This window comes from Aulonocara sp. 'chitande type north' Nkhata Bay, linkage group LG23, assembly GCF_057382095.1.
Source record: "Aulonocara sp. 'chitande type north' Nkhata Bay isolate Kocher_YH1m ecotype deep benthic linkage group LG23, A_spYH_male_GT1.1, whole genome shotgun sequence".
In the NCBI taxonomy this organism is placed as follows: Eukaryota; Metazoa; Chordata; class Actinopteri; order Cichliformes; family Cichlidae; genus Aulonocara; species Aulonocara sp. 'chitande type north' Nkhata Bay.
In genome coordinates, this window is record NC_141365.1 from 35466709 (window position 1) to 35487153 (window position 20445).

At 42.9% G+C, this 20445-nt stretch overlaps 1 protein-coding gene across 2 annotated transcripts in view; it reads right to left on the reverse strand.

The window, feature by feature from the left end:
• Positions 1–165: 165 nt before the first annotated feature.
• Positions 166–20445, reverse strand: part of mgat5 (alpha-1,6-mannosylglycoprotein 6-beta-N-acetylglucosaminyltransferase) — a 104363-nt gene continuing 84083 nt past the window's right edge. For both annotated transcript variants that reach the window (XM_086281539.1, XM_086281538.1), the window contains exons 12-17: positions 13506–13655; positions 7176–7322; positions 6948–7064; positions 4758–4832; positions 3831–3988; positions 166–3551 (exon numbers count right to left, since the gene is read on the reverse strand). In XM_086281539.1, coding sequence (XP_086137665.1) covers positions 3353–3551; positions 3831–3988; positions 4758–4832; positions 6948–7064; positions 7176–7322; positions 13506–13655 — 846 coding nt within the window. In that variant the 3' untranslated portion in view covers positions 166–3352. The remainder of the gene's footprint in view (positions 3552–3830; positions 3989–4757; positions 4833–6947; positions 7065–7175; positions 7323–13505; positions 13656–20445) is intronic.

Sequence of the window (20445 nt, forward strand, 5' to 3'; positions counted from 1 at the left end):
GATGAAGAACCACGGGTGCACGGTTGATTTAAACGATGTGTGTGATCACACTGGTCTAAACATTGACATATTCAGTGCTACTAAAATACAAGGCTTCACTTACAGCTCTGATTTTCTTTTTGAATTCTAAAAAAACCCAAAATGTCACCATCCAGGCTGATCTTTTATTCTGAAAGTTACTTCAATTCAGTTTCAGTTATATAACCAAATTACAACAACAGTGACCTCAAGGTGCTACAACACAGAGAACCCCAACAACTTCCCATGGGCAAGCACGGCCCCCCATGGGCAAGCACGGCCCCCCCATGGGCAAGCATGACAAATGGCTCCTGGCTCGTCTTTCCTAGCAGGCTCGATAATGGTCAGCTGCTTCTTGACTCAGTCAGATGTACTCTAACAACTCTTGGACTTTCATTTCAAGTAGAAGTAAAGAAGTACCAGCTGTGGTTTGACACAAACTGAGTCGTCTGCTCGATGACAGAGTCACTGGAGAGGCAGCTGATTATTGCTTCATTATTGATTGTAGAACAGCACATGCTGTGACGTTTCACAATTCACTGATCAAACTGTAGGTATGCCCCCTTTTAAATGTATGCCCCTGAAACTGATTACTGGACTCCAGTTTTACATTTTTAACAGGAACCAATGCGGAAACTAGCGATTTGCACTAATGCACTGTTGGTTTTGGTTTTTTTTATGGGATTTGTTTTGAAGCACCACCAGATGCTTTTCGTGAAAGTTTAAAAACCACTCTTTTTTTTTTTTCTTTCTTCAAGCTTGAAGCCACTTGTGTATCCATCACATGTGCTGCAGGTCACGTTTAGAAAGGACCAGACAACTATGAGTAATCAGTTTAAGGCATTCAAAATCAGACATCCCATTTATTCTACATGTGCTGTGATCATCTGATTCCTCTTATTACTGACTACTCAACTGGTTAATCGCATTACTATCACACATGTGAATCCACTGCAGAGCTTGACTGGTAAACATGATGAGCTGACACTGCTTTCTTTCTTTTTGACTTTAGTTCTGAAAAACAAAGAGCCTATCAGTTTTATCACTTTCCCAAATATCTTCATCAAAACAATCTTAAGATGTGGACAGCCAATTTAAATTTCTTAAAATGAATATAAATCAAAAAACAAACAAAAAAACCCAACCTGACTCTGATGTTGCAGAAGTAAACATGTATAACAGAGTAACGTCACCCTGCCACAAATAGCTCACCAACAGTCGTCAAACAAAAGCAGAACTGAAGTTAAACCACAAAAAGGCACGTCATGTTTTTTGAAACACTTAACTTGGCGGCAGATCGGTGACCTGCTTAACAGGGTAAGAAAAAAGAAGAAGAAAAAGGCGCAATTCAGGCTGAACTGAAACATGTGCAAACAGAAACAACAGTGAAATGAAAGCAAAGCACAAAGTGTACGAGGCTCATTTCCCCACAAAACAAGCATGTTTGTCCACTACTGTCTGCCTTACAGAGAGCGCGATGAGAGTTACGTTTAGACTGGAAAGTTTAAACCAATCTTTGTGTCATTTAAGCTCTTTAAGGAATAAATAATCAAACATTTGATAAGATATTTTCTATACTATACTTTCTAGAATGATCACAAAGCAGCCAGCCAGACAGACACAGGCCTGGCTTAGGTACGTAAATCCATTTGAGACCAAATTCTGGTGCAAAATAAAAATGCTCCAATATTTTATTTTTCTTGCTTTTTTTGGTCTCATATCACAGCTGAAAGCAGGACAGCAGAAGACAAAGTCTCCTTCTCTTTATTCATACACCTAGAGACAAATATGCTTTTTTTAATTACATTTAAATTACCCTCCATAAATAAAAGTCAATAAAAAGGGAAACAAAAGAAAAGACACCCATCCTATAAATAAAAAAAGAAAAAGATTTCCAGCCGAACACAGCGATAAAGATCTGTATACAAAATAAATACAAAAGAAAACCTTTAAAACTCATATGAACAATATACAGTGTTACTAATATCATGTTAAACCTCTGATTAACTTAGTGCATTTTTTCCATTCACCACAAGAAATACAAATCTCATTTTTTTTTCCTTATTTATATTTTTTTAGCAAATAAACAGGCAAATTAAGATCCTAACGATTATCCAAAGAAAAGGAGGAGATGCAAGGCGTAGCGCCCGCCGCGGAGCTCTTTGTTGACATGTCTGTGGTGCGTACAGTATGCTGCAAAGGAATCTGTGTTTTGTCTTTTTTTTTCTTAGTCTTTTTTTAAAAACAGTTTACTACACAAAGACATGGACGAACATCTCTGTAAGTAAGGATTTTGTGTTTCTCTACGAGTCTTCGGAACAACGTGTTGACAGTAAGGCTTCCCAGCCTTTTGCTGCAAGGTGTTACCGCTGCTACTGATGACGGCTATCGTCTACGACTCGACGTCACAACACAGAGAACGAGCGATGTCATTTTGGTGCGTGCCTAGTGCCGGATGGTGTGCTTAAAGCAGGCAGACAAACAAAAAAAAATTACAATTCTCTACTGGCCTTTTGCAGAAACACTCACAGACACACACAGTCCCTCATCTTTACAACGTTTTAAAACACGTGTGCAACTTAAATGTATGAAAACCGAACACGACAGTCTTGAATTTCCTCTCTTTTAAGGGTGGGGATGAAGATCACGGAGTCTGGTGAGGATGCGTCAGGAAACGATCGAAACTGCCAGGATAAAAATCTAGATTTCTACTTTTACTTGTCCAATCTAGTCAAGAGATGAATGGGTTGGTTACAGTGTAAATCTGATTACAGCCCACTGTGTTTGTGTGTGTTTCTATGTGTGTGTGTGTGTGTATGCTGGGGGATGTGGGCCTTCAGCGGTGCCGGTCCAGTGCAAACCTACCTAAAAATAACAGTTTCAGATTAGAGCAGGGGTGAGATGGACGGAAGGGTGGAGTGGAGGGGTGGAGGGTCACCGATATGTGCAGTCCACCTCATCTGCTGCGACTTCGTACGACTCCCTTTGTTGATTCAAGTAAATCCACGCCACTTCCAGGCCTCATAGCGCCACCTGCTGATGAAGGTGAGAGTTGGCAGATGCTCCGGTCAGCTGCAGGAGTGCTCCTCCTCCAGCTACCGGAGGAAAACAATAAATATGAAGAGCGAGCTCAGTCCTGTGATTGTTCTTTCTGTCCTGTTGTTGTCACAAAGGAGTCTGGTTTGTGTGTTTGATAGCTGCATGACTGCTCGGGAATGTGCGTCTCCCTCAAGCACACTCCTTGAAGCTGCTGTACATCCGCCCACCACCGCCCCCTCCCCGATCACCGCAATCCCATCTGATTCCTGACCCTCTGTCAGCCTGGGTGCTGCTGCTATAGGCAGTCTTTGCACAGCGCCACCTGGCCCTTCATGTAGTCACGGCAGGGACAGATGCGCTGCAGTGTCGAGTGGGCGCCGGCACAGCTGAACAGCAGCAGGTCCGACTGGAAGATGCAGTGATGGCGAGTCTCGCTGTATGCGGGCACAACGGTGTCGGCGCTCGACTCCACCGTTTGACAGTCCATGCCAAACCTGACGGAGAGACGGACCGCTTTAGATTTTATTTTTAAACACTTTTTTTAATGTGAAGGAGAGACAAGAAGAGAAAACACATGCACACACTGGTGTCTTTGAGCTGCAGGCTTGATAATCCATTTTTCTTCTGTAACTAAACTCAGCCCACTAGTGGTCATAACTATAACTGCAGGTTTCAGCAGCTCATCAGAGAATGATAAATGCTCACATGAGCTTAAGCCTGTGTCGTGCTGCCACCTAGTGGCCACTAGTATTGAGGCAAAGTATGTGTCCCACCTGGCCAGGTCTTTGTCCTTGTTAAGGTGCTGGAAGAAGGAGGGCTCACAGATGAGCTGCTCCTCCTGACAGACCTGCTTGCAGGAGTGCCCGGGCTCTGCCAGCTTCACTTGCAGGGCGCTGAGGGGAGGCCACATGACCTGACCGTGACAGAAGTCCTGAGGACACAACATGATGTTAAACAACAGGAGTGCAAAAAGGAGGAAAAAGGAAAAGGGAAAAAAAAACGTAACTCTGTAATACCTGTATGCTTTATGTAAAGAAAGTAAAAATAAGTTAGCTCTGCCGCTCTTTAAACTAACTTTCATATAATTAAAAAGGTTTAAACGGGAGGTGGGCGGGGCTTCTGTGCTCGGAGATTACAGAGATCCAAGAGCTTAAAAGCTGACAGAAATGAAACGTGTAGTATTCTTCGTACACGTGCCGACCTCATTATTTAAAAAACATGTCCGTCTTTAATATGATCTTCCAACACTGTAACACAATATGACAGAAAATAAGAGCAAAATTAATCTGAATAAAAGCATTTTGTTGGCATGTTATACCTTTAATTTGAAGATAACAGGAAATGATCAGGGAGATGACAGAAAGGTGTTGGCCTACCTGTCAAACTCCATTAAATTCATCTTTATTGTAGATTTTGTTCATTTCATGGGATGTTTTGATCGCTCTTATAGCTTCTGCTTCCTCTCATATTTCATTTTGCTTTGATGTCTACTTGCTGTAAATGCTTATGTTGAGTTATTTCGACAGGCTTTAATCTTTGAATTTTAATCAGCGGCAGCTGAACTTGCTGGTTTTGAAAATCTATACGGCCCTGGGGACGCCAACCACAGCTGAGGGTGGCATGAATTAAAGCCCGACATGATTTCATTCTGACTTGTGTGCACGTGGAAAAGATGGAGAGGCGCTCTGCAGAGGCAGTACCTGGTTCTCGATGAAGGCGTTCACTCTCTGCAGCATCCCCTCGCAGGTGAACTCATAGGGCAGGTAGGGCTCAATCTGAATAACACAAAACACAGACTGTTAAAACACGTGCAGGGCGAGGGAGCTTGTAAACTCTTGTGCTCGACAGTGTTTCTATATGATGACGCTCAGAGAGCTCCTCCCGGTGAAGCGTTAGCTTCCTGTCTGATCTTTGCGCCGCTGAAGGAAACTTCAAACGGGGGACAACCAACAACTGCAGCCTTTGTTGCTGAACTGAGTCGCTCCGTGCTCCATCTGAGCTTTTGGCTGCTGGGAGGAAGCAAGGATGAGGAGAGGGGAAGGGAGGGGGGGAGCAGGAGGAGAGCCGGAGCCTGGTAGGCTGCGTCTCGCCACGGATCACGGCGCATATGAGGCTCTGTGGGCTCGTCCAGTGAACACAGGCATTGTTCTGACCAGCTCGGCGGAGTACAACAACACAACGAGGTCCTGAGTCCAGTTTTAAATATGCATGGGCCCGGACCAGGAGACGGAACACGATATCTCCATCAATCCTCCTGCGGCTCCAACAAGGTTTTCCTTAACGACTAACCAGCCAGGACGCCATTTACACAATCACACCCTCTTTTTTGCTCCGTGTTAAGACATGTGAGGCACACTTGCTTTTTAACTTAGAAGAAGAAGATTTGAAGATTTGAATTTTTCAGATTCATTCACTGCAGCTCATCATATAAGAAATCTATGAAAGCAGCTGTCCACGTTTTTATTCAGTAAACAAATTCATTCCCTCTTCACACCAAATACTACAGCAAAGGGAATGGAGGCATTAATGTTAGTTAAAAAAAAGCTAACTCACACTCTTTTCAAGTCCAGCCACAAGTTCTCGATCAGACTGAGATCTGGGCCAATCCAGAACATTCACCTTGTTGTCTGTGTATCATTTCTCTGCTTTGGTGCATATTTGTCTGCATTCATGTCCTTCTCTGCCTTTACAGGCCTTCCAGGGCTCGCTGCTGAGAAGCACCCCCAGAGCATGATGCTGCCTCCACCATGCTTCACAGTGGAGATGGTGTATTTGTGGGGTTGTCCATTAGACTAGATGCTACAGCATCTAGTCTAATGGACAACAAGCTCAAATTCTGTCTCATCAGGCCAAAGAACCTCAACTGGACAAATCATCCCAGCAGTTGGAAATCTTTTTGTAACCATGTCCTGACTTTTACTTTTCAATCTGTTCTCTGAGTGGCTTAGAGCACTCTTTTGTCCTCATGTTGCAATTGTAGCAGGAATACTAAAAAAGAGACTGGACCTCCCAGACACAGGAGGTTTTATGTCACAATCACTTGACACATCAACACAGGTCCATTTCACTAACAGTGACACTGCTGGAATCAATCATGTTTATGTAGAGCAGCAAGAAGGTCTGTACAACAAACAAGTGTACACTGAAGCTCATTTAACTTCTTTATTCATTAACCCCCAACCGGTCGCGGCAGATGGCCCCGCCCCTCCCTATTGTGGAAAAAGTGGTGATGCTTAAGAGAGAAGACTGGCAGCTTAAAAAAAAAGCACAAGAATTTCACAAGTGAAGAAATTGAAAGAATAGTGTCAGAGGATGAAACTGGAAAAAGCACACCTTTGGGAAGTGCCTGCGCTGCAATACAGATCAGGTGAATGTTGTGTCCTCTGAGATTCAGACAGCGGCTCGGATGGAGAAAAAAAAAGAGAAAAGGTCTGACATTTAACTTGATAAGGGGGGTAAAAAAAAGAGTAACTGAAAGAAAAAATAAAGAAGGAAGCAGGTTGAGAAGAAGGCACGTCAGATCTGTCAGCTCATGATGAGAGACTCACTGCAATTACTGACTGAACACCCAGGAGCCAGGCACTGGCAAGAAATGAAGGTGAAAAGTGCTGAAACCCAGTGAGGATGAAAGGGGCATAAAAGGGAATTTGAAGATGACTTGTTGTGTTTGTATTTAAGTTCATTTAAGGTATTAAAGTCTGTCAGTTAAAGCTTGCTGAATGTGCAGCGCATTTAGTTAAAAGATGTTTGCAGCTATGCAGCAGTAGGGCCGAAAGCTTGTGTGTCTGTACAGCACCTAAGGGGCTTCTGCCCTTGTTGTAGAAACAAATATGCAATAACATTTGTGAAATTGCACCAAATTTTAGCTTCTTTCAGTCGCCCGCGGTTACCTTTTGGCTGAGGATGGAGCGGATGGCCCTCTCTACTTCGGCAGAATTCTCGATATCCACCGTCCACACGTGGGGCCGACCGATGTACACCTCGGCGTATGGGTGCTGAGAGGTCAGCTGCAGGCAGCAAAGCAGAAATGAGAGGGGTAGGGGGGAGGGGTTAGGAAAATCAAACGATTTAAAAGTTATGGGTCGAGCTGCGGGGGACAAATCCTGCACTCCTCTCACCTCTCTCAGGGTGGGTTTGCCCTTGAAGAAGTCTGTGTTCTTGCTGCTCTTCGAAGGGTTGAACTTGGGGTTGAGGAAGGCACAGCCGTTGGCAATGGCCTCCAGGGGGGCGGGACCCTCGTAGGGGAAGGAAAGACCCACAAACAGCTGCAGAGGAGAGAACACACACGGCTGTCAGGCTCCATAGGCTGGATATCAACACACACAAGTCAGTAAGGAGGAGGCATGTGTGAACAGCAGTGTGCAGGTCCTGAAATAAGCACAACTAAAGGTGCCGGTGGGAGGAGGCAGAGGGGCGCCGAAGTTTACTGGCTGTGTTGAGGAGTCGCCAATAGTGCCTTGTAGAAACAAATCTCCCCTGTTATCAGCACAAATTGTGACGGAGGCAGCACATTTTCGCCATGAAACAAGGGAGGGAAAACAAGCCCGATAATATGAAGACATCACTTTTACGTTTACTCCTCCCACGGGGCTGAAGGAGTTTGATATCTTAGGCGTGGAGGTACATAATAGCTCAGCAATCAAATCAGATAGTAAACGATCATGGAAACTGGCAAAGACACCTTAGAACCGCCTTTCAGCTCTGAAACGACTCATTTAAACCAAGGTTTATGTCTTTTAGGTGTTTTTTCGGCTTGTTTGGCACCACATTAGCCATTACTAACACAGAAATACGTAATTTTTCTACTCAAACCTCTAAGCCTGGTTCTGCTGGAGGTTTCTTTCTGTTAAAAAAGCGGTTTTCCTTCCTGCTGTCGCCATGTGCTTGCTCAAAGGTGGCGTCTGACAATTTTCCACCACCATGTAGTAAACATGTAGTTTTCCATATTAAACAAAAAAAAGAAGGCTCTGTACAAGGAACGAGTGGCTTCTCAGCACTGAAAGTAAAACTGTGACATTCCACAAAACCTGACGGCCGACCGGGACTCTGGAAGTTTCTGGGTGTTTATGCTACGGTATAGTGTCTCCACTGTTTGTGCTTAGCCAGAATCCCAAACATTTATTTCAGTAAACAGTGAAAACGGGTGGAGGGTTCTAGAAGCAACTTTTCTTCTCCTGAGTGGAAAGAAAGCAAATATTTGTGGAGCTCGCCTGCATGAGTAGTGAGACAGCAATCGAGAAACTGAGAGGGGAGGCCGGGTGCCAGCTGAGTGGCTTATTGAGTGGAGCCAGCTGGCTGACACAATGGCTTATCTGTGTGTTTGAGTCGGTGTTACATACACACGCTTTCTTTAAGTGCACAATGCAGCGCTGTGTCATGAGGTATGCCTGTAGTCACATGAATAATCAGACCTGTGGAGTGAATTCTGCTCTTTCAGCTGTGAGTGTTACTGAAATATTTCTGCCAACAGGTGGCAGCAAAGCACGTGCGTTCTTTAATCGCATTAAAAAACAAAAACAAGTTTATAGCACAGACCCACAATCTCATCATTAGTTTACAACGGCTCTGGAGTCCCGTGGTCATGGACAGGCTGACTTCAACACCATGCAGCTCTCCACATGAAAGCTGCTATCGATTTGGACCCCTGAGGAAACATCCTGCCTTACTCATGCAAAGGACACACACCTACGACACGAGAAGATTTCATTTCTGCTCTCATCGCTCAGCGTTAAAGTCGAGGGATGCAACTAATGATTATCTGCAGAACATCTGAAGGAAAAAAGTAGCATCAGTGCTAACAGTCAAATATGCATGAGGGCAATGCGGGAGTCTGTAACAGCAACTGTACAAAATATACAATTATTGTAAAAATAATCAACAGAAATCAATCACATTTTACCATGAGTACTTTCTTACTTAATAGAAATGATTGCTCAGTAACTATGCGCTCATGATAAAATATTGATATTGAATGGATAAAATATGATTGATTTCTGTTGATTTTTTTTTTTACAATAATTGTGTATTTTTTGTGTGTATGCTGTTAATGAAAAATGTGTTTTTGTTGTGTGAACATCCTGTAGTGTAATCACTGGAGCCTCAAAACTTTGCCTTTAAGCAACCTGACTACATGTAAATGTTCTGTAAACGCAAGTACATTCAAAAACTTTAGATTCAACTAGAATCTGGTCAAATTTAATGGATTTCATTGGTATACATATGCATATTTTCCTTAAATAAATAAACCTTGGATTTCATATATGTCAGCTGCATTTTACTAAAAATATTAATGAGGGCCAAGAATAGTTTTTTTTAAATACCAGTAGCCGTCTCTGAAAGCACTTAAATGTTGTAGGGAAGAACAGCAGTTACTGTAGTACAAGTTACCTGTAGTTATTAAATATCAAAGATCACTTCCTTTACCAGTTTTTTTTTTTTTTGGCTTGTTTGTTTTAAACACTTTCAGAAGCAGCAGCATAAACGTCCTCAGGGTTTTTTGCAAGCCTTGACAAAATGATCAGAAAAACAGTTTGAACGGGTGAGTGAAAGTGAGACTGTGCATATAAGAAGTTATATAGATATGAAAATATCATGTATCACCTTGCAGATGTGGTTTGAGGGCGGAGGGAGGGGATTTTTTTTTACTAATAAATGTGACGCGCTCACACACTAAAAGTTAAACTCTTATGATCAAATAAATGTTCTACTCTTAGAATTTAGTCAGGAATTAAAGTATCTGCTCTCTTTGACATCACACAGAAACATAGTGGATGAAATGGAGACTAACGGACACTTTAGATCAGCCTGAGCTTTCGGCTAACACCTTTATGCACTGAGCACATTGAAGATTTTTGATGCAAATTTGTCGTATAACATCGAAACAGTTGCGATTTTACTAAAGTTTTGCCAAAATCCACCCAAAAATGCACTATGATTAAACTGGAGTCAACATCAAGCGATGGTGAGCTGGTCCTGATGCTTCTAAACACTAATCTGGCTGAAGAGTTGGGAGTTCGCCTTGTAATCGGAAGGTTGCCGGTTCGAGCCCCGGCTCGGACAGTCTCGGTCGTTGTGTCCTTGGGCAAGACACTTCACCTACCGCCTACTGGTGATGGCCAGAAGGGCCGATGGCGTGATATGGCAGCCTCGCTTCTGTCAGTCTGCAGCTGTGGCTACAACTGTAGCTTGCCTCCACCAGTGTGTGAATGGGTAGATGACTGGGTGTGTAAAGCACTTTGGGGTCCTCAGGAGACGGCGACAGTAGGGAGAATTTCATAGTTTGATCCAGGAGTTGATGCTGTCTCGCACGCTTTTGTACGAATTTCAGGATATTCGTCTGTGGGGCAGTTTGAACTCTTTCTGGCAGAGTAAGGATCACATCCGAGGTGATCAATTCAGAGAGATTGGGTCAGTCATTCGACTCGAAACTGCATCTAGCTGTGTGTCTGAGGTGAAACAGTATTATTCTACCATCTTTATATCACTGTATATTCATTGTATATTCAGTATTGTTGGTGGTCAGATCGGTTAATTTGCATAAAAAACAAAATCAGAAAAATACAAGAGGTGAAATTTGTCCGTGGAAACCAAAGTGCTCTATAAATGATGTTTAATGTGTTCTTCTTTACATTACGGTGTCTGTCAAATGTCAGACATCACCTGAACTTTCCAACATTATCTCATGCAACAATAGCGTCTTAGTTCTTAGCCACAGTAGCAGCAGGTGTTTTGCATTTCTGATTATTTCGACTGTCTTTCCCTGGAACAGTGAGCAGCTATTAGCCAAAAGACCTGAACACTCACAGGTGCTACAACTTCCACAATCTCTTAGTAACTTGCAGAACTCAACGCCAGATCAAGATCATATACAAAGGAGAAGAAGCTGCTAGCTGCACCTTTGTCTAGCATGTAAATTTAAGCTAACGAGGTATCTGGAGTGAAAGTTGTCATGCAAAACGTGCTGGAACAACATCAGATTTCTGCCATTGCCACGCAGGGCTTAAAAACACAGTGGCTTCTGAGTGTAATGACCCAGCGAGTTAATTAGGCTGTTTGTTCATGATATTTCTAATCCCAGCACCTGCCATGGGATGTTTGAGTTTTCCCTTTATGCTGATTACAGCGGCATTAACGGTGGAGCAAGACAAACACCATTACCATACTAACACCATTTCTTATTTTGCACACACTGCATACAGTAGCATAAATTGGTTGTTGAAAGCATGGTGTGTGCAGAAGGTGGAAAAACAGAAGCAAGAGAATCTAACAGGTTGAGTTAGACAGGCCTGTGAGACGGATGTGAGAAGGCAGAGAGAAAAACATCAAAAACCTCTGACTCTGTCAGTCTGCAACATGACGCAGCAACGTTTTGCTGCATGTCAGCGGTTTGATCATCCACGCTATTCACCTGATAGAGCGCAGCACGTCACAGTTTATTTCAGGGAATTTGGAGCTTGAACAACCTCCCCCCTTCCTTCAAATGTCACAAGGCAACATATTCGCAAAAGCGCCTCAACGCGGGAGCACTTTTAAAGCTAAACCTCACGAGGCCAATTAGCTGAGGCAGTCTGCTCGCAGGTAAGAGTAAACGTGTTGTTTAAGCGACGAAAGGACGAGTGCCTATAACGCCCCTTGTTTTGCTTGTAAACTCTTAAACAAGAATGCCGGAGAAATGTCTGGTTTTGTGCGATTTAATTGGCCGTTCCCCGATGGGTTTCCAGCCAGGAACGCATGTAATGAGAAGATATGGAGGTTTATATTATATCCCGGTTCTGTTGTGTGTTTACCTGCCAGACTTTGCTAATAAAGCTCTCGCTCCAGCAAATCATAATTCACTGCACTGTTGGTGGAGCGTTGTTTGCCTTCAGTCTTTCATGATCCGCTCCACTGCAGAATGCATCGTTGTCTTTCTGTGCCTCGGTGCCTCGAACATCACCGGATCCTTGGTTTCAGGTGCTCAGGACAGAATCACTAATGTTTTATGGCTAAAGCAACTCTGCAGCTCTGCTAAGGACAAAGAGGTTTAGATATATATCCATCTTTTTTTCTATAACTGACTGTATCGTGAGCTGTGGCCGTCTCGCTCTGATGTCCCTCCCTTGCCTGAAAGTATCTAGTTTCAGAGGCTAAAGAAAATCGAAGCCTCCCCTCACCTCATTTTTTCCTGAAAGGGATGAAGACTGAAGCCAGAGAGATTCTTAGCTGAATTAGTGCCAGTTTGCACCTCCAGCGGATGTTGCTGTCAGCTATGTGAGGATCTTGTCATTGTCATTCTGTAGCTCTTTAGAAGTTTGCAGCTCGGTGGGAATTTTTTGGATACGTTTTCAAAGTGGGTCCACAGACCGTTCAGAACACCTCCCCTCATGACCGTGCAGTCTTAGCAAAACCATGACAGGTCATGGCAGACCTCACAGGAAATCGATTTCTGCTTCTTCTCCTTGTATTTCTGTTCTGTGTGGCAGTTATGGACACTATCAGGGTTTAGGCTCAAGTGAGAAGCAGTGTCCTGACCTTTAGCAGACTTCTAGGGCAACAGGTATGTTTGTGTAATGAATGTGTCCCAAGATAAATCAATCCGGTGGTAAAACTGTCTAGTTTAAAACATACATTGTATATCAAAGATGAACCTGCACAAAGCTGCAATAACTCTAATAATGTTTAACTTTAAGCCTTGAAAGAACTAAAGCGGACAGCTAATTATAGATATAAAGCAACTGCTTTTACAACAAGAGGGGACTGCAGCTTCTGGGAATTATTTATTATTTTTACCTACAAGTGTTTGTTTTAATAGGTGTAAAACAAAGTGTTGTATGTTTAGCAGCCATGCATACATTCGTAAAAACCTAGAAACCTGCCTCTCATACGTCACTGCCTCTGAAGAGCTTGCTCTACACAACACATTGCCATGTAGTTGTCTTTGTCAGTGCGAGTGGTTGGAGTATGAATGGGGAAGTACCTCTGTGAACGGCCAGGCTCAGAGAAAGCACAGCCACTTGGCTCGAGGCTCTTTCAGAAGAAGACCTCTATTCACATAAAGACATTTTTTCCACCCAAACCTCCAATAAGTCTCAGAAGAATCACATATTTACTCCAACTTGCCTGTAGATTTATTTTTGTAGCACTGATATGTGCTTCAATATTTCTTTTTTCAATTTCTTTTGACAAGCAGACTAAATATAAAGCAAGAAGAAAAACATTCAGAGGTGATTTTGTAGTCACGGCGCATCAAAAAGTCCAAGGTTAGTTAATAAAGATACAGCGTTTCTTCGATATACTGCAGGTAAGCCTCGCTACAATTTCTTCATTATTTTAAAAAATGTCAGTGTGGCAAAGTGTGGGAGTTGATCTGTGGCTTTTACAGCCACCTAGTAAGAACTGCAGCCATGTACTTTTATTTCCCTCAAGGCTCATTTTTCCATGTTAGACAATTTAAAGTGAGGATCTCTCACCTTCGTTTCTCTCAGGAGGAATTGAAGGTCTCGGCCGCTAAGGATGCCGTGGTTCTTAACGTAGCCCGGGAGGTGCACGGTGCTGGTGCCGTGTACTGTGCCGTGAACCTCCATGTAGCTGTGAATGATGTCCAGGTACTTCTTCTTGTCCTAAAAAACAAATGGGGAGGAAATGAAGCAGATCAATTTAAATTAGGTTCAAAGCAGCATTCAAACGTCAACCTTTTTAGGTTAAACTGGTATAATTTAGAGACAAAATCTCCTCTCCTGCAAAAGCTCTTTGAATAGCAATTTCTGTTTGAGGGGATCAGTATCAGTATTTCATTTCGTGTCCTGGTGAACTTTTGTTCAGGCTACTCGACAGACCATCTGGCTTGAGTGGTGGGCTCAGCTAAAAATAGCACTGTAAAAGGAGCATCGGTGCACACAGTATCTGTTGTTAGTAAAGTCTACCTGATCTGTTATGCTCCTAAAGAAGAAGACCCAAAACCAAGTAATCCTGCTACTTTTACACTTAAAGTCATGCCCGGCCTGTTTCTACTGCACAGGAATGCTGACAAACTGATTATCAGGTCAAATGTGAAACATGGATAGAAAAACAATCTAATCTAATTTAAAGGGGCGTCTACTGATAACAGACAAACACATAGTTCCCCTGTGTTTTTGCCAGTGTTGTTACTTTTTTTTTCTTCTTTTTAGCAATTTTACAATGGGGGAAAGGAGTTTTAAAGACAAACAGCTACAGCTATCCAATTGCATTGTGGTAAATGTAGGACAATTTTTTGATTTTAACTTGAGACAAATACTAGGCACTGCAAGTTGAGATATATCAGCTCCTTTTTCGGTAATTAGTTAAGCAACTTGCAGCCATACTTGCAGATGTTAAAGCGAGCCTGAACTGCAGATTCTCCACACTGGAACGAGGTTTAACTGTTTGGTTGGTGACATTTCACACCTGTTATTTTGAATCAAACAGACAGCACAAAGAGTTTGCGGTTTGGAGGTATTTCACACAGGTTTGAAGAGAGGACGGATATGACAGGAAGCAGTGCCGCCTCACAATAAACAGCATTCAAAGTGGTTTTCACTCTCTGTGTTTATACATTACTTTGCATTTAATCAGTTACTGCCTCTCTTCGGAGCCTCTTCATGTTAAAAGGGAGTTTTTCCTTCCCAGTGTAGCCAAGTGCTTGTTTGGGGGTGGGGGGGCTTGTCTGATTGTTGGGGTTTTCTCTGGACTACTGCAGGCTCTTTACCTTTCAGTGTAAAGCATACTGTTGCTGTGATTCAGTGCTACATTAATAAAACTGAACTGAATTTTCTCAGTTCATTCAGAGCAATAGAAGTCTACCAGCTGACATCAGATGCATGCCTCTCTACAAACTAATGTCAAGTAGAGGGACATGCAGCCCACAAAGGTGTCGTGGTAGATCATCCCTAAGCCTTGTTAAAGATCTCTTCCTGTTAAAAAGGAAGCTCTTCCTCCCAACTGTCACTAAGCCACATCAGATTGTTGTTTGCAGATTTAGATATGCAAAAGGTCTCAAAAGGACATGTGTTAGCTAATGATGAACAGAAGACACGGCAACATGTGAATTAGAAAAATGGGCTCTTTAAAAACTCCCAGTCAAAAGTTTTCTGGACTTGCTTTTGACATGGTTCTGCACATTATTCCTTATTTAGGCTATCATATTTAAGTTTCTCCCACAGAGAAACCCGCAGCAGGTGTTCGACTTTTAAAAACAAGGACATAACTGTTGTATAACCCAGCAACACTCGAACATAAAATGCTGAACTGAAGTGCAAAATATGTTTTTAACTGTATCCTGTGCCTTCTAAGCACTGAGCCCTGTGGGAGCGGGGTACAGTGCAGCTGAACGCTCTTAAGGTAGAACCCTTCAGGGAGGCAGTAAGATGAAAGCTGCCACTCTTCTCCATCGTGATGTGAAGCCACAATTACCAGTATGTATGTGTGCGTACACACACACACACACACACACACACACACACACACACACACACACACACACACTTCTATAATGGAACATTATTGTTTACAAGAGCTTTAAAAGTATAAATCAGATATCCTACACACGAGCCTGCCTTTGAATCTGTTCTACCTCCAGGATCTGTTCCTGCTCTGTGCTGTTGTGTGTGTGTGTGTGTGTGTGTGTGTGTGTGTGTGTGTGTGTGTGTGTGTGTGTGTGTGTCTCCCACAGTACTTCCTTTTGGGGGTTAAATTTCAGGTAGTCGCTCGTCAGGGTCCCTGGAGGCCTGGCTATCAGATGCCTCCAGCCAGCCTGCTGTAACTAAAGCAGCCTCTGTGTGTGTGTGTGTGTGTGTGTGTGAGATGAAGTCCTAATTAGAAGGTGAAATCACTATCCTGTAATCTCCTCACTCAGGAGGGCTGAGCCAGGATTTGTGTGCGTGCCTGTGTGAGTGTGAGAGGGAGTGAGTGAGAAGGTCTTTACTAATCAAGGTTACTGGTAGGTATCTGAAGAGAAAGCAGAACAGCGTTGAAACTCTAACGCGATGCTGCAGGAGCTCAGAAGACGCTAAGGAAAAAAAGACGAGCAAATAAACTGCTGGTCTATAACTCTGATATTTTACAAGTTTGTCTTATTTAAAGCAATAACCGAAATACGTCTAATGCAGTCTGGTGATTCACATCAATATTTTAATTATGTACATATGCAACATATTTTTTACTTTTACATCAGTTTATGGTGCACTGACTGACTAAAAGAGCTGGGATTACTTTAAAAGCAGAGTTTTTGATGTTATGTTCATAAACTAATACTCTGAATATTACTGCAGTCGGTTGGCAGTCACGTCTTTTTTTATGACCAACAAACCCTATAATAAAAAAACGACTCTTGCAACTTTTACACAACAGCAAGACTGTAAAACACAATAAAATTCAAAAAACCCTCAAATGCACCAAGTGTCACAGTGTGTTCAGCAAGTCAATGTGCAACAGTGATAGCTCCTGCGTGACTAAATCATGGTTTAACTGTCTGTATGAACTGTGAAACCAAAGCTAACTGCCTTAACCGTGGATTGTTTCTAACGGCTAGCAGGGGGTGACGCAATGGCTCTCACGTTCTTGATAAGTGCATAATCAATTCAGTTTGTCTAAATTTTGTAGCTGATGGTCCCCATTAGAGTTAAAAACCAGGAAAAATCCTGTAGTGCAAGCCTACAGTATTAAAGTGTTAACGCCAAGCTGTCAGCTTACAGTCGCGCACTGTCCCTGGTCTTCACAGTCACATCATGCTCAGCTTCAAAACACCAAACTGATATGTGATGTCCCAGCGGTTACTTCGCTGTTTGCCATTCCAGGAAGCATGGGTGAGTATACGTGCTGTAAAATAAGTGTGCGACAGGTTGCGTCATCTGTAAGAGTGATTTGCAAATATGCAACTAAAAAAAAAAATCCACACACAATAGAAGGAAGAAGTCTGAAGGCAGCAGGATGTGAGCTTCTTTCTTTTTAATAAATGGGGACTGCTCCAGTAACCCTGATTGTATGCGGAGGATGAATACGCAGTCGACTGCTGCGGCCCTTCAGGCCACACTCAGCTTTGTACTTACTATCCAGATGTCTTCTAGAGCATGAAGAACATTACAAAAACAACGACGAGCTAGAGGAGCGTGACTGCAAAGTGGATCAACATTTTTTTTGATTTATCGTGGATTTCCTTGGCTTTGCTTTCCTGTAATGATGTTATGTCAACTTCTATTCATGATCCTATCTCAGCTGTCAGCACGCTGTGAATTACAAAGAAGTTATGACTTTAGAGCAGGCTCAAAGTCTTCCCCCTCTGACAGCCTGCGTGCATTTGGGCGAGCAGGGTGATGGGCGCCCGTCCGTACTGTACGTATATGTGTAGGTTTCAGAGCGCGTGTGATATGCAACGTGAAACCAGGGAGCACATCGATTGCGGCGGCCTTGAACAGGAGCACGTGCTCGGGGAGTTATAAAATAACTGCCTGAGCTGGCGAGGCTGATTGAAGCAGGGGGAGGAGGAGGAGGTGCGTTTTATGACCTTGTAAATCAGAGTGAATTTGTAAACCTTGGCTCAAAGAGGAAACAGGAGGGAGGCTGCTGCTTTCTGTCGGGCTGAGGGATGAGTGTCCAGGGATGGAAGCAGACAGCGTGAGCAACACAGAATCGGAGAACAGCAGACCCACACACATTTTTGGTTTAAAGGGAATCTATTATGCTTTTATCTATTTCCTTTCATACACATGCACAGTTAGAACAGTGGCTTATAGTAAACATGGATAAAAAAATAAGGCCAGTGTAAGTACAAGTGATCTCTGTAAGCCAAAAAGCTCAGGCTCAGGGTTTTTTTCTACTCTTGGCTCGCAACATCTCTACAAACCTATTTACAAAGAGGCAGCCAATCAGAAGAGGTTTTCTTAAAGGTAGAAGTTAAATTGCTTTTTTTCCAGACAGGTATAGGATAAAAAGAAGGATTATTTCAACTGGTAAAACACTGAGCTCCATACAGGGGTCTGACATGTTTAAAAAAGAAAATCATTGAAATACATGTACACAACTGTATACAGTCCTCCTAAACTTGATTTTGTTCTCAGGCCTCAAGTTAAAGAAAAGAGAGCAGACTGTTGAGTCTAGCAGTAACCTGAAGAGGTGTGGGGAGCTTGAGCCTCATCAGAATGCAGACAGATGCATGCGCTTCGACTTACATGACCATCAAACCGCCTTCAACATCGAACATCAAACGCACCTCAGATCGGCCCCCTCCCCAATCTGAAATTATTTCCAACTGAGAGACTCTGGGGGCCCCAAAACTGCAAGCTTGTCAATCAAAGCAAAGAATAAAATGAAGTTTAAAAAAAAATCACTTCAGCCATTCTTCAGAGAGATGGGAAAAATCATTTCCCTCCACAACACTCAGACCCATTCAACACACATACTGCAGTGATATACTGAGCTTTGGAGAAAGGCTGCAGTTTAAGTGTGATGTGTACACGGTGCTGCAGAGAGGTTTATCTCTGTCGCTGTATGTTTTAAAAATCAACCATGGAGTCACTTCAGGGAGGACACAGAGTCAAGCTCAGCATCACATCTGCTGATGGCTCAATGATTCCCTTTCACACATCCCAAAAGAAAACATCACATACACAGATATGTAAAGCAGATGTAGTGGCCGACACAATGACTTTAGTCACCAGGTACCATTCACACAAGCACTTTTTTCTATGCTTTTTCTAAGTGACTGCTTTTTATCTAACATTTGTAGAACTTGGGGTTAATATCTTCCCAAAGGATATTTGGCATGCAGACTGGGAGCAACCAGGAACTGAACCACCAACCTTCCGATTAGCAGATGACCTGCGCAACCTCTCTGCCTTAGTTCCACTGAAAGGAACTCCTAATGGTTCAGCATTCCAGCTCTGTGAGTATGGCTGCTTCCTGTTCCAACATGACTGTGCACCAGTACAAAAAGCAAGGTCCACAAAGACATGGATGAGAGTTTGGTGTGGAAGCACTTGACTGGCCTGCACAGAGTCCAATGTCAATGTCAATGTCATTTCCTGACCTCACAAATGTGCTTCTGGGAGCATTCCTATAAACACACTTCCCTGAAGAATTGAAGCTTTTACAGTTGCAAAGGGCGGGGCCCACATCATATTAAACCCTACAGATTAAGAATATGATGTCACTCAGGTTCATATGAGTGTGAAAGCAGACCAGTGAGTACTTCTAGCTTATAGTGTACATACCAAACCCCTGATGAGTTATTAATTTAACAGCTCACCGTTGCTGCTCCCTCTGCTTCTATTAGTATTTCAAATTGGCCTGCTGTTGTTTCCTATTGTAGATGCATGTGTGGTTAACAACAACGGCAGGTGCAAAGCTTGCAAACACTGCTTCTCTTGTGATGATTTCATAACCTTTAAATGCTTTTAAACCATTGCTGTGACAAATATTAAAGCACACTATAAATACTGGAACACTTTTATCGGAAGGCTTGATCACCAGTGTGTTGGCTCATTTGGCGCTGCTACCTTCATGGACAATCTGGAAAATTCAATAGCTAGCTTGACAGATGCTGAAGGAATAGCCACAGGAATGCTGGTGATAAATCTGCATCCAGAGATGCTTGGGGTGCAGTCAGGAAAGGTCATTACACTTCAATACCCTGCAATGCCCCATTAGGCAGAGCAGTCTCTAATCTACTGGAGGAATCTGGTAGTTCCACCACACGGAGCATGTTTTTGATTGTGAGACAGTAGAGGAGGTGCTACATGACTGCCACCCCAGCTGTGTGTATAGGCTCTGCGTTAATCATCCAAGTGTTTCAGCCTGGACTGGTGTGTGACAAAAAGTTGAATTTCAAGTCCTGTAGAGGAGGACTAATAATCATAATCATATAAAAAGCAAACAGAAACAGAGAAACCGCAGCTATAATATCCTTGCTGTGATAGAAACACCTGTATCTGTCACACGCTTCAATGGGTGCTATTAAAGGCTTGTATATGGTAGCTCAAGGCACAGGGGAATACCATTTTTCCACACATTTAAAGGACAAAAATGTGCAGGAAACAAAATAGGTGCTACTGGGAGGAGTTTAAGCTAATTCCTGGCTAAGAAAGGTACTCACATTCAGAATGGATATGGTGCTGGGTAATACATTTCTCCTCCAAATGGAGCTACTACAATTTACTGATTTATTTATGGTTTCTGTGTGTTCTCCTGCTCTGTCCTTGTGCTGTCTAAATTAAACACCTCTCCTGTAAATGTTTGTGGAAGCAGAGCGTGTCAATATTCAATGCGTGTTTCCTCTTTACTTTTTTAAAACCAGGACATACAATGACAAATGACCCTGCCAGCTTCACTTGTCTCTTTAAATCACAGAGATGACAGTTCAACTCTTCTCACTGGTTGAATTATCAATTGCCACTGTTT